Genomic DNA, 11928 nt, shown 5'->3' on the forward strand with positions numbered 1-11928 from the left:
ACGTGGCAAGTGGACAATCCACAACTTGTGGCAGGTGATGTGGCTGGTGACGTGGCAAGTGGACAATCCACAGCTTGTGGCAGGTGGCATGGCAGATGACGTGGAAAGTGGACAATCCACATCTCGTGGCAAGTGACGTGGCAGGTGATGTGGCAAGTGACGTGGCAAGTGGACAATCCACAATTTGTGGCAGGTGACGTGGCAGGTGATGTGGCAAGTGGACAATCCCCAACTTGTGGCAAGTGACGTGGCAAGTGGACAATCCACAACTTGTGGCAGGTGCCGTGGCAAGTGACACGGCAAATGCAAGTGTACAACTGTTCTCTATGCTGCTGCTGCTCACTCTGATCAAAATAGCAGAAATAGTTAAAAAAAATGCTTTGAGAGCTTGGGGAGGGTCTACATCATGTTATCTTTATAAACACGTTTAAACGCAAACGCGTCTAAACGCGTCTAAACGCGTCTAAATGCGGCATGCAAACGCGGCAAAACGCGCGTTTCTAAACGCGCGTTTCAGCTTTTTTTTAACAGAGGTTTCATCTGCGTCTCGTGTGCATGAGGCCTTAGAATTACCCCCTTGTTTAATATTGTTTTTTTTCGGAGTGCTGGAAACTGGTTTGGCTTTGGTCACCGAATCTGAGGTGGGTTCCCTTTCACTTGAAGTATCATTGCCAGATGTTGCCAGAAGAGTTTCCTGCCATTTGTATACTTTATTTTGTTCAAAATCTTTGATATCCCTCTGATATTTTTGGATTTTTTTGTTTTTAATTTCACTATCGTATTTGGCTAAATGGCTCTGGAGAGTTTTAGCTCTTTCTGAATATTCGTTAGTGGCACTAAATGGCATCATTTTCTCTTTCAGGTCTGCGATCTTGGCATCCAAAATCGCAGATTTAGCTTTTCTTTTCCTGACCATGAGTTGCATCAATTTTTGCTCACAGACATTAAAAAATTGGTACCATTCATCCAACATTTGGAGATCATCAGTCCCTTCATTGGGACTGATATCCCACCTGAGTCTCCTTGGAGTCAAGCTCCTTTCCATATACATATCAAAAGAAGCTACATCCCACCACAGTCTTATTTGCTTTTCCATGTCTGTTTGTAATTGTTTAAAGCCATTCTCCAAGTCTAAATTAAGACTGGGAGTCTGTTGAAAAACCTCCTCTAGGTTAATGTGCCTTTCTTTCATAAAGTTAAACACATCCATGTCTGCGTGAGTTTATAAAGTGAACAAGAAAACTTGACACTAGAATAAATGTGAAAAAAAGTGGCTGACAACCCAGCAACTATTAAACCCCGCGCCACTCAAACTAAAAAAATATATGTAAAATTAATAATCCGTGAATCAAATAAACTGGATGTAACACTGATAGCTGCTCCCTACCAAACAAGAAAAAAAAAAAAACTTGTAGTGCTAAAGTATAATTCTAATAGGGGCGCTAGAGCAAATGCCAATCAAAATGTGACACTTAGATGATCATAAAGCATCTAAAATAATACACACCATATCACAAAATTACAAAGTTACAATAAACAAAAACATTGCAACCAAAATATAGTGAAGAACAATAATAAGTGAAGTCCCAGTTAGGTGATGTCACCCTAAAGGAAAACAAAAAGCAACTTATATAAATAAATCCAACAGTCCAAAACAATGTTCTTACCAGAGAAATACCAGGAGAAAGTGCTAGTTGCTTTAAATGATCATCATGGCCTATTGGGGTCCGAGAGGACTTTCCAACTGGTGAGAGACAGATTCTATTGGCCCTGCATGCGGACTGAAGTCGAGGGTTACTGCCATTCTTGCCTTAGATGCATTCAAATAATAACTTTACCTCCACGAGCCGCCCCAATGGGCCACCTAGAGAGTCAAGGGGCATTGGATCTGGTCTGCATTGATTTTCTGTGCTTGGAATCTAACCTCAGTGGGCAGGGAAATATCCTGGTGATAACTGACCATTTCACCCGTTATGCCTATTATGCCTAGTTTTTTCCCACAAGAGATCAACAGGCATCCACAGTGGCCAAAATTTTGGTGGAAAAATTATTTGTCCATTATGGCCTACCCCAGTGTATCCACTCAGATCAAGGGAGAGACTTTGAGAGTAGCCTCATTAAAAGACTCTTGGATTTGTTGGGCATCAAGAAATCTAGAACTACTCCTTACCATCCTCAAGGAGATCCTCAACCAGAGAGATTCAATCTGACTCTCTTGAACATGCTAGGAACGCTAACCTCCGAACAAAAGTAACACTGGAGCAAGCACATAGCGGCCATAGCACAGGATACTCTCCATATCTAAATGAAATATATATATAGCATGGGTTGCGCTAACTCTACTTTTTATTTGATCTAAATGCTAGACTCAAGCACTAGACTGTAACACCTGCTTGCCTGTGGAAAAGATTTTTAAAAATAACAAAAAACCCTACCACCAGAAAAATACCCGATATGAACTAAAAATATTCAAACAATATTCAAAATATATTATGTTAGTGTCAATGTGGAGCCAACCTATATCCTGTGTTGGCTACCCCCGCATTGGCATCAAAGTGCCTTACAGTACCTTACCATCCAATAAAAGTGCCTAGGTGCCAAACAATATAAAAACACTACGGATACCCCAAGGAAATGGTCACATAGGAACACCCCCAGAGTTATCAGATAAAGTGCATTATAGTGCCCAAACTCACATAGTAAAAAACAGATCACAATATAAAAAACAAAACACAATATGTAAAAAATGTCCCAAATGAGTAATCACTCCTGTGAAGAAAGTGCACGGTGCATAAAGATAAACAATCACTGCAGTAATGGTTGATTTCTCTTATTTCAAAAGTGCTTCTTGTTTTAAATTTAAAGTGCTTCTTGCAATCACGAATCACGTGCTTACACCACCACCAGAAAAAATGGCCACTCACCAGACCTAGTCTGTATCTGCGCCTTTAGTTCATTTAACCACTTAAGCCCCGTACCAATTTGCAGCCAAAGGACCAGGCCCCTTTTCGCGATTCGGCACTGTGTCGCTATAACTGACAATTGCGCGATCATGAGACGTGGTTCCCAAACAAAATTGGCGTCCTTTTTTTCCCACAAATAGAGCTTTCTTTTGGTGGTATTTGATCACCTCTGCGTTTTAAATTTTTTGCGCTATAAACAAAAATAGAGCGGCAATTTTGAAAAAAATGCAATATTTTTTACTTTTTGCTATAATAAATATCCCCAAAAAAATATAAAAAAACTTTTTTTTCCTCAGTTTAGGCCGATACGTATTCTTCTACATATTTTTGGTAAAAAAAAAAAAAAATCGCAATTAACGATTATTGATTGTTTTGCGCAAAAGTTATAGCGTTTACAAAATAGGGGATAGTTTTATAGCCTTTTTGTTAATATTTTTTTTTACTAGTAATTAGCGGCGATCAGCGTTTTTTATTGTGACTGCGACATTATGGCGGACACATCGGACATTTTTGACACATTTTTGGGACGATTGTCATTTATACAGAAATCACTGCTATACAAATGCAGTGATTCCTGTGTAAATGACACTGGCAGTGAAGGAGTTAACCACTAGGGGGCAGTGTAGTGTTATGTATGACATATGTGTTTTTTTTTATTGTAGGGGGGTGTGGCCTGGCTTGTGACGTCACTGATCGTCCTTCCCTATATCAGGGAACAGACGATCGGTGACAGCCACACAGGGAAGCACGGGGAGAGGTTTGTTTACACAGACCTCTCATCGTTCTTCAGCTCTGTGACCTGATCGCGGGACACCAGCGGCGATCGGGTCCGCTGGTCCCACGGCCACGGTCACAGAGCACAGGACCCACAGCTGGGCACTTAAAGAATCACGTACCGCTACGTGATTGTGCCCAGCCGTGCCATTCTGCTGACGTATATCGCCGTGAGGCGGTCCTTAAGTGGTTAAGGATAACCACTCCTTTAGGGGTCTCATCAACAGCCTCTCCAAGTAGGAAGGTAGAAACCTTCTATGCTATTTGGCTCACAAAAAATAGGGGACCATCATGGTGCAGTAAATCAAGACAGGTTTATTAAAAAATAAAATTAAAAACAACAGTTAAATGCTCACTCACTTATGCCTGTGCCAGAGCCGGCACTAAACATGTCCAGCAATGCACGTGGGAGTATGGCTGGGATCTACCTCTTGGTATAGTCAGGAGTCCTCAGTAATGATCCGTGGTTCCCAAACATACGTTCCAGTCCTTCTCCCTCCTCCACCGAACCCGATCAACGAGGGTCCAAGCAGCCACAACGCGTTTCGCAAAATAGGGATGTTGCGTCCTCAGGTAGCTGCCGTTATCATCCATTACTACTTCTTATATACTGTCCCATATCCCAATTATCTGTAATCCGCCCGCCCCACTCACCGAACGGGGACGCTACCGGAAGTTGTCATCAACCGGATATGCGTAACTGGATGTTTATTTATCTTTCGTTGGACATCTCCCACCAAAAATACAGGATTAAAGATGGCCGAATTTGTAAACATCCAGTGACGCATATCCGGTTGATGACAACTTCTGCGTCCCTGTTTGGCGAGTGTTGCGGGTAGATTACCCATAATTGGGATATGGGACAGTATATAAGAAGTAGTAATGGATGATAACGGCAGCTACCTGAGGACAGATACCCACAGAGGGTATTGCGAAGAAGCCTGAAAACTGCCTATGATGAGGCCCAAGCTGTCTCAGATGCTCGAGGACAGAGGAACAAGAGAACTTTAGACCTCAAGGTATGAGTACAAGACTTACAACCAGGACACAGGGTGTTGTTGAGGAATCTGGGTATACCTGAGAAACACAAATTGGCTGATCGTTGAAAGTCACAGCTCTACGTTAAATGCCAACAACTTACAGGGTTGCCAGTGTACCAGATTCGACCAGAAGGAAGCACAGGACCATTAAAAACTTGGCATCATAATTACCTTTCGCCTCTATCAGAAGCAGTCCGGGTAACTCCCCAGCAGGATTCACTATCCACATCCACCACCTCTCAGAGACCTCGACCATTGACTAGGTCCCAGTCTAGGCCTTTTGATGCAAATGGGGAAGGCAGCGAAGAAGAAGAAATGGAAATAGGCTGGTTAGGGTCATCTCACACGCCAGAGGTTGATACCAACCCTTTTCCACATACGAAGGTGATAGACAGTGGAACTCTTCCACCAGAGGCCTCTGAATTTGTGCCACAAGATAGGTCTTTGGAAGATCCTGAAGACTCTTCACACTCTTTGCAGGGAACAGACTGTGAGAGTTCTTTGTCCTTTAGTGAAGCTGAGATACAAGATACTGAAGTACCAGAGGCCAAAGTGGAGAAGGACAGTGTCAGCGTACAGGTAGCAAGAGCAAAGAGAATTATTCAGCTACCTAAGAGACTGACATATTGACATTCTGGGCGAATGCCCCAAAGAAGTTTGTTCTGTCAAAAAAAGAACTTCTCAAATTCCTTGTCCCTCCACTGCTGTTTTGGTGGAGGACAACCCCATCTCACCCCCTGGCACATCTATATAGGGTGTCAGTAGCAGGTGTACAGAACAGTCTCCCTTCATGTGATAATTTGTGGGAGGCTCCTCTGTCAGTTTTGTGTCATCGCTTGAATGCAAAAACATGCAACAGGTCACAAATTTTGACTATCTTTGGGGTCCAAAGATTTAAAGTAGGGGGAGTATGTAGTGCAGGGGTTTTGCCATCCAAGTTACTATGTAAATAATGCGATATTCTTAAGTAAGAGTTTGGCTCCCTCTAGTGTCTTTTTCTTTTAACCACTTAAGCCCTGGACCATTTGGCTGGCAAAAGACCAGAGCACTTTTTGCAATTCGGCACTGCGTTGCTTTAACTGACAATTGCGCAGTTGTGCGACGTCGGTCCCAAACAAAATTGACGTCCTTTTTTTTTCCACAAATATAGCTTTCTTTTGGTGATATTTGATCACCTCTGCGGTTATTATTTTTTGCACTTTGCACTATAAATAAAAAAGAGCAACAATTTTGAAAGCAAAGCAATATTTTTTACTTTTTGCTATAATAAATATTCCCAAAAAATGTATAAAAAAAACATTTTTTTTCCTCAGTTTAGGCCGATATGTATTCTTCTACATATTTTTGGTAATAAATCATAATAAGCGTTTATTGATTGATTTGTGCAAAAGTTATAGCATCTACAAAATAGGGGATAATTTTATGGCATGTTTATTAATATATTTTTTTAATAGTAATGGTAGCGATCTGCGATTTTTATTGTGACTGTGACATTATGGCAGACACTTTGGACAATTTTGACACATTTTTGGGACCATTGTCATTTTTACAGCGATCAGTGCGATTAAATTGTACTTACTGTAAAAAATGACACTGGCAATGAAGAGGTTAACCACTAGGGGGCTAGGGAAGGGTTAAGTGTTTCTAGGGATGTGTTCAAACTGTGGGGGGTGGGGGGGCAGGGTTGTGTGTGACACATCACTGATCATAGCTCCCAATTACAGGAAGCTATGATCAGTGACACTGTCACTCGGCAGAATGGAGAGATGCTTGTTTACATCAGCATCTCTCCGTTCTTCCTCTCTGTGAGACAATCGCAGGTGTCCCCACAGACATCGAGTCCTCACGGACTCGTGGAGCTCACGAACGGCACGAGCGTGCACTGGCACACATGCGATGGCATGCACGCGATGGCACGGTGGCAAATTCAAAGGGAAGTACAGGTACACCCGTTTGCCTGTCCGTGACATTCTGCCGAAGTACATCAGCGTGCGGCGGTCGTTAAAGTGGAGGGCCACCCTGAAAAACAAAACAAATTTAAAAATGACAAAAAAATCTAAAAAAAAAAATGAAATTTTTTTTTTTTTTTTACTTACCAGAAATGCCTGTTGCTAGGCACTTTATCCTAATCTTCCTCTTCCTCCTCCGCGGAGATCTTCTGTCTTCTCTCTTCGTCGTGGCGTCTTCTGGGTAATGGGTCGCGCTGTGTTCTGGGAACTGTATGTTCCAGAACACAGCGCGTCCCATTCAGAAAGCGCTGCGGGACTCGCGCATGCGCAGTAGCTGCGGGACTCGCGCATGCGCAGTAGGAAACGGGCAGTGAAGCCATCGGCTCCACTGCCTGTTTCCCTTAGAGGGAATGGCGGCGCCGGGACGCGAGAGCCGAGGGACGGGTTGGCCTCGGGCGGCCGACATCGCAGGCGCCCTGGACAGGTGAGTGTGTTTATTAAGTCAGCAGCTGCAGTGTTTGCAGCTGCTGACTTTTTTTTTTTTTTTTTTAAACGGCCCTCCGCTTTAAGGGATTAATGTGGTTAGGACTTTTGTTGGTTTCTGTAAAGCCACACTCCAATGCATTACGGGATTGGTAGTTCAATGAGGAAGTGACTCATGTGCTTAAATCAGTCTGTGAACTACTGACCCACAATGCCCAGTTCACCTACCCACAATGCCAGGTCACTGAACAGCCTGCTGGGTAGGCAAATAAAAGGGACCGCACGCCCATCTTTCGGCCTCTTGGAATGCCATTCAAGACCTGCCTGCAGTGAGGTCTGTGTGTGTGGCTGACAGACTGTGGCCTACAATAAGGTGACTTGATTTTTAAAATGAAATCCGGGGACATTTTTTTTTTTACTGGTAATGGTGCCAATCAGCGACTCTGCCCATCGCCGCCGCCGCCCGCCTCACAGCGTGTCAAGTCTTACTCTCCAGGCCCCGGGTACTACTGGGTGGGGAGCAGAGGAAGATCACTCCGCCAGGGAAGGCAAGGAGATAAGCAGACAGGCGGCTGGCCGGGACTTGAGCCAAGGCAGAAGAACATGTGGGCAGAGCTGAATGGGCATGCACCCAAGACTGAAGAAATATTCCCTCCACTCCGACCAGCACATGATCATCAGAAAGGGGCACAGATCATGGAAAAAAATACACCCCCTAAGCTAGTAGGAGTGGCGAAGCGGAGGTGTGTAATTCTGATTTTTTATTTTTTATTCTTCACGGACTGTCTTTGAAGTTGCCCCGTCCCTGTTCAAATCCAATCCGGGGACAGACTTGGTCCGGGGCCAGTGTCCTCAATCCGGGGACTGTCCCCAGAAACCGGGGAAGTCTGGTCACCATAGCCTACAAGACACGGAGCGGAATCGTTTGGCCTCTGAGGAGTTACAGAGCACAGTCAGCTGGATCAGTGTGCGGATGGACCCAAGATCTTTATAGGATTTTTATAGGTTTCCTGCATCACAGTCATCAGCCATCAGAAGGAGCGGTGCGGTGTGATGACGCCAGCTTGGATCGGACGGAGATACCAGGAAGGGAGCTTTGCAAGCATCTGGGTCTATTGTGGCGAGCGAGCACTTGCCCAGATCAATATTGTGTACTATTGACTAAGTGTATCAGATATAGACTGCCGGTGAGACTTGTAATCCCACAGAGGAAACTCATTTATCCATAGGCTGCAGGCAGTGGAACTTCAGGGAGTTTCTCTGTGTTATAAGTTGATGCTGCATCACATCCCCTGATAAAGAGAAACTATTACAAGTGCCTTCTGCTTGCCAGTACATAATCATTCAGCATAGTTCTTATTCTACAGTCTGCTGTCTACTTGTTTGTCTACCTTGGATTTACAAATACTGCAGTCTAATACATGAGCTAGCTGAAGATCAAGAAGACATTGGACTTCTATCATCTTATTCAAAGTACTACAGTTCACCCTGCATATTGGAACATTGCATCACAACCTAGGGGGAGCCCTTGAATATAAGATATACGTATTGTGTTGTATTACTGTATTTCTATAACTGTTATTGCAGAGTTGGTGTGTATGCTCTGAGGTCAGTGGGAAAGTGCTTAATATAGGTATTTGAGGATATTGAGCATCTGTCTTAGCCCTTGTACACACGGTCGGAGATTCAGACGGAATGTGTCCGATCAGACCGTTTTGTCGGATATTCCGACTGTGTGTGGTCTCCATTGGACTGTTTCCGTCTGAGTATCCGATGGACCAAGTTATCCAACTTGTTGGTAAAATTTTCAGACAAAATGCTCCGATCGGACATACTCCGATCATGTGTAGAGAATTCCGATCGGACAAAGTGCCACGCATGCTCAGATCAAATTCCTACATCAAAGCTATTGGCTTCTAGCCTGAACGTAGTCCCGTCGTAATGAAATAACGTCATCACGTTCTGAACAATCGGATTTTCCAACAACTTCGTCTGACCGCGTGTATGCAACAGTTTCGGACAAAATCCGAGGGACATAATCCAACGGATTTGGTTGTCGGAATGTCCGACCGTGTGTACAAGGGCTTACTGTGTGCCTGTCTGCATACACGTTCTTATGGTGGTCATTGCATTTTTAGTTCTATGTACACCTTGACTGTTATTTGTTGTCATTCCTTACACCTGAGTTTACCACAGTGTTTATTGTGCTAAGTAATTCTCTCATTAAAATTCTTAAGTGGTTAAAGAGGTAGTAAACCCTGATGAGTTTACTTCCTCTTTGTTTCCCTGCAAAGATAAAGCATAATGGATTATTATGCATCGCATTGTAGCCCATTATGTGTTGCTTACCTGACACAGGAACACGCGATGTCACTGCTGTCCCCTCTTCCATGGAGTGTCCATCTTCTTTCCGGTATTGTGGCTCCAGCATTGTGATTGGCCGGAGCCGCGGTGACTTCACTCCGGCGCATGCGCATGGGAGCCACCACTAATGGCATATCGCTGTTAGCAGCGGCATGCTCAGTGCGCCTGCACGCTGCTGTCTATGGCGCATTTGCCGTAGACAGCGGTGCTTGTCTTTTTGCAAGTATCTCCTAAACCGTGTAGGTTTAGGAGATATTTCTTGGACCTACAGGTAAGCCTTAATCTAGGCTTACCTATAGGTCAAAGTGGTCTGAAAGGGTTTACAACCACTTTAAGTGACAACTTGTGTGAGATGCCATCTATTATTATAGCTGGTGAAGTGACGAGTTCTAAGAATACGATAAATATATTATATAGTGTACCATTACTGTGTCTCTCTTTACTGTTGGGTCTCACACCAATATTGCTATACAGGTGAGCCAGAGGGGTTGAGTCTGTTCTTGGGGTTGAACATTCATCAGCAGCTCCTACGGGGGTAGTGCTACATCACTATAGAAGATGGGGGTATATCACTATAGAAGATGGGGGTATATCACGATAGAAGATGGGGGTATATCACGATAGAAGATGGGGGTATATCACGATAGAAGATGGGGGTATATCACGATAGAAGATGGGGGTATATCACGATAGAAGATGGGGGTATATCACGATAGAAGATGGGGGTATATCACGATAGAAGATGGGGGTATATCACGATAGAAGATGGGGGTATATCACGATAGAAGATGGGGGTATATCACTATAGAAGACGGGATATATCACTATAGAAGACGGGATATATCACTATAGAAGATGGGGTATATCACTATAGAAGATGGGGGTATATCACTATAGAAGACTGGGTATATCACTATAGAAGATGGGGGTATATCACTATAGAAGATGGGGGTATATCACTATGGAAGATGGGGGTATATCACTATGGAAGATGGGGGTACATCACGATAGAAGATGGGGGTACATCACGATAGAAGATGGGGGTATATCACTATAGAAGACGGGGTATATCACTATAGAAGATGGGGGTATATCACTATGGAAGATGGGGGTATATCACTATAGAAGACGGGGTATATCACTATAGAAGATGGGGGTATATCACTATGGAAGATGGGGTATGTCACTATAGAGGATGGGGGGTATGTCACTATAGGAGATGGGGGGTATATCACTGTAGAAGATGGGGGTGTTGTCACTGAAGAAGTTGAGGGATTTCACTATAGAAGATGGGGGTGATGTCACTATAGAAGAAGGGGGGGTGTCACGATAGGAGATGGGGGTATATCACTATAGAAGATAGAGGTATATCCCTATAGAAGATGGGGGTATATCACTATGGAGGTTTGAGGGTATATCACTATAGAAGATGGGAGTATACCACTATAGCAGATGGGGGTATATCACTATAGCAGATGGGGGTATATCACTATAGCAGATGGGGGTATATCACTATAACAGATGGGGGGGATATCACTATAGAAGATGGGGGGATATCACTATAGAAGATGGGGGGATATCACTATAACAGATGGGGGGATATCACTATAACAGATGGGGGGATATCACTATAGAAGATGGGCGGATATCACTATAGAAGATGGGGGGATATCATTTTAGGGAATACTAGAGATTGCTATACTAAGCTAGGTGGGATCCTGGTATATATAATCACAGCCTTACCGGAAATACACCATTGGATTCTCTCCACCATCTCCGCTTTATTCCCCTCTGAATATTCGAGAAGTTATCACCAGACACTGTGAGGAACAAACAGAAACTGATTGCAAGTCCAGAAAGTCATCAGCTTCCTGTAAATGCATCGTATATTGTAAACAACTGATGGGAGGGGCAAGACTACCTGTATGGAAAGTGATAATGAGCTATTTTTCATCATTATTGTGAAATGGTTGAATAAAGACGACCGTCAATCCAGTTCAAGTGAGAAATAAGTGTAAATATTGCGTCAACCTAAAAAGTGAGCTGCCAACACAACAATAAGACTTATTGTAAAAATGATGCATAAAATAAATGTGTAGCGCTGGTGATATCAATCATATACAACCATCTTCTCATCCCCTCATCTTCTACAGTGATATACCCCCCATCCTCTATAGTGACATCCCCTCATCATCAAGACGTCCCAGATAAAAATCTAAAAAAGAGATACACACAGTGAGTGCAATTACATATCACTATAACAGAATATGTATGGGACAATATGTGAAAACTAATATGCTAGTGATGCGATTAAAAAAAAAAAATTGCACAAAAAGTAAATATACTATGCGATAT

General features: G+C 43.3%; 1 protein-coding gene across 1 annotated transcript in view; it reads right to left on the reverse strand.

The window, feature by feature from the left end:
- The window catches only part of LOC143981512 (uncharacterized), a 392182-nt gene extending 380752 nt beyond the window's left edge, over nucleotides 1–11430 (reverse strand). Inside the window, exon 1 of the mRNA XM_077479381.1 lies at nucleotides 11317–11430. Coding sequence (XP_077335507.1) covers nucleotides 11317–11347 — 31 coding nt within the window. The 5' untranslated portion in view covers nucleotides 11348–11430. The remainder of the gene's footprint in view (nucleotides 1–11316) is intronic.
- Between the last annotated feature and the right edge of the window lie 498 nt (nucleotides 11431–11928).

Source organism: Lithobates pipiens, unplaced genomic scaffold (genome assembly GCF_037356315.1).
Source record: "Lithobates pipiens isolate NorthernLeopardFrog02 unplaced genomic scaffold, aLitPip1_a1.2 Scaffold_16, whole genome shotgun sequence".
In the NCBI taxonomy this organism is placed as follows: Eukaryota; Metazoa; Chordata; class Amphibia; order Anura; family Ranidae; genus Lithobates; species Lithobates pipiens.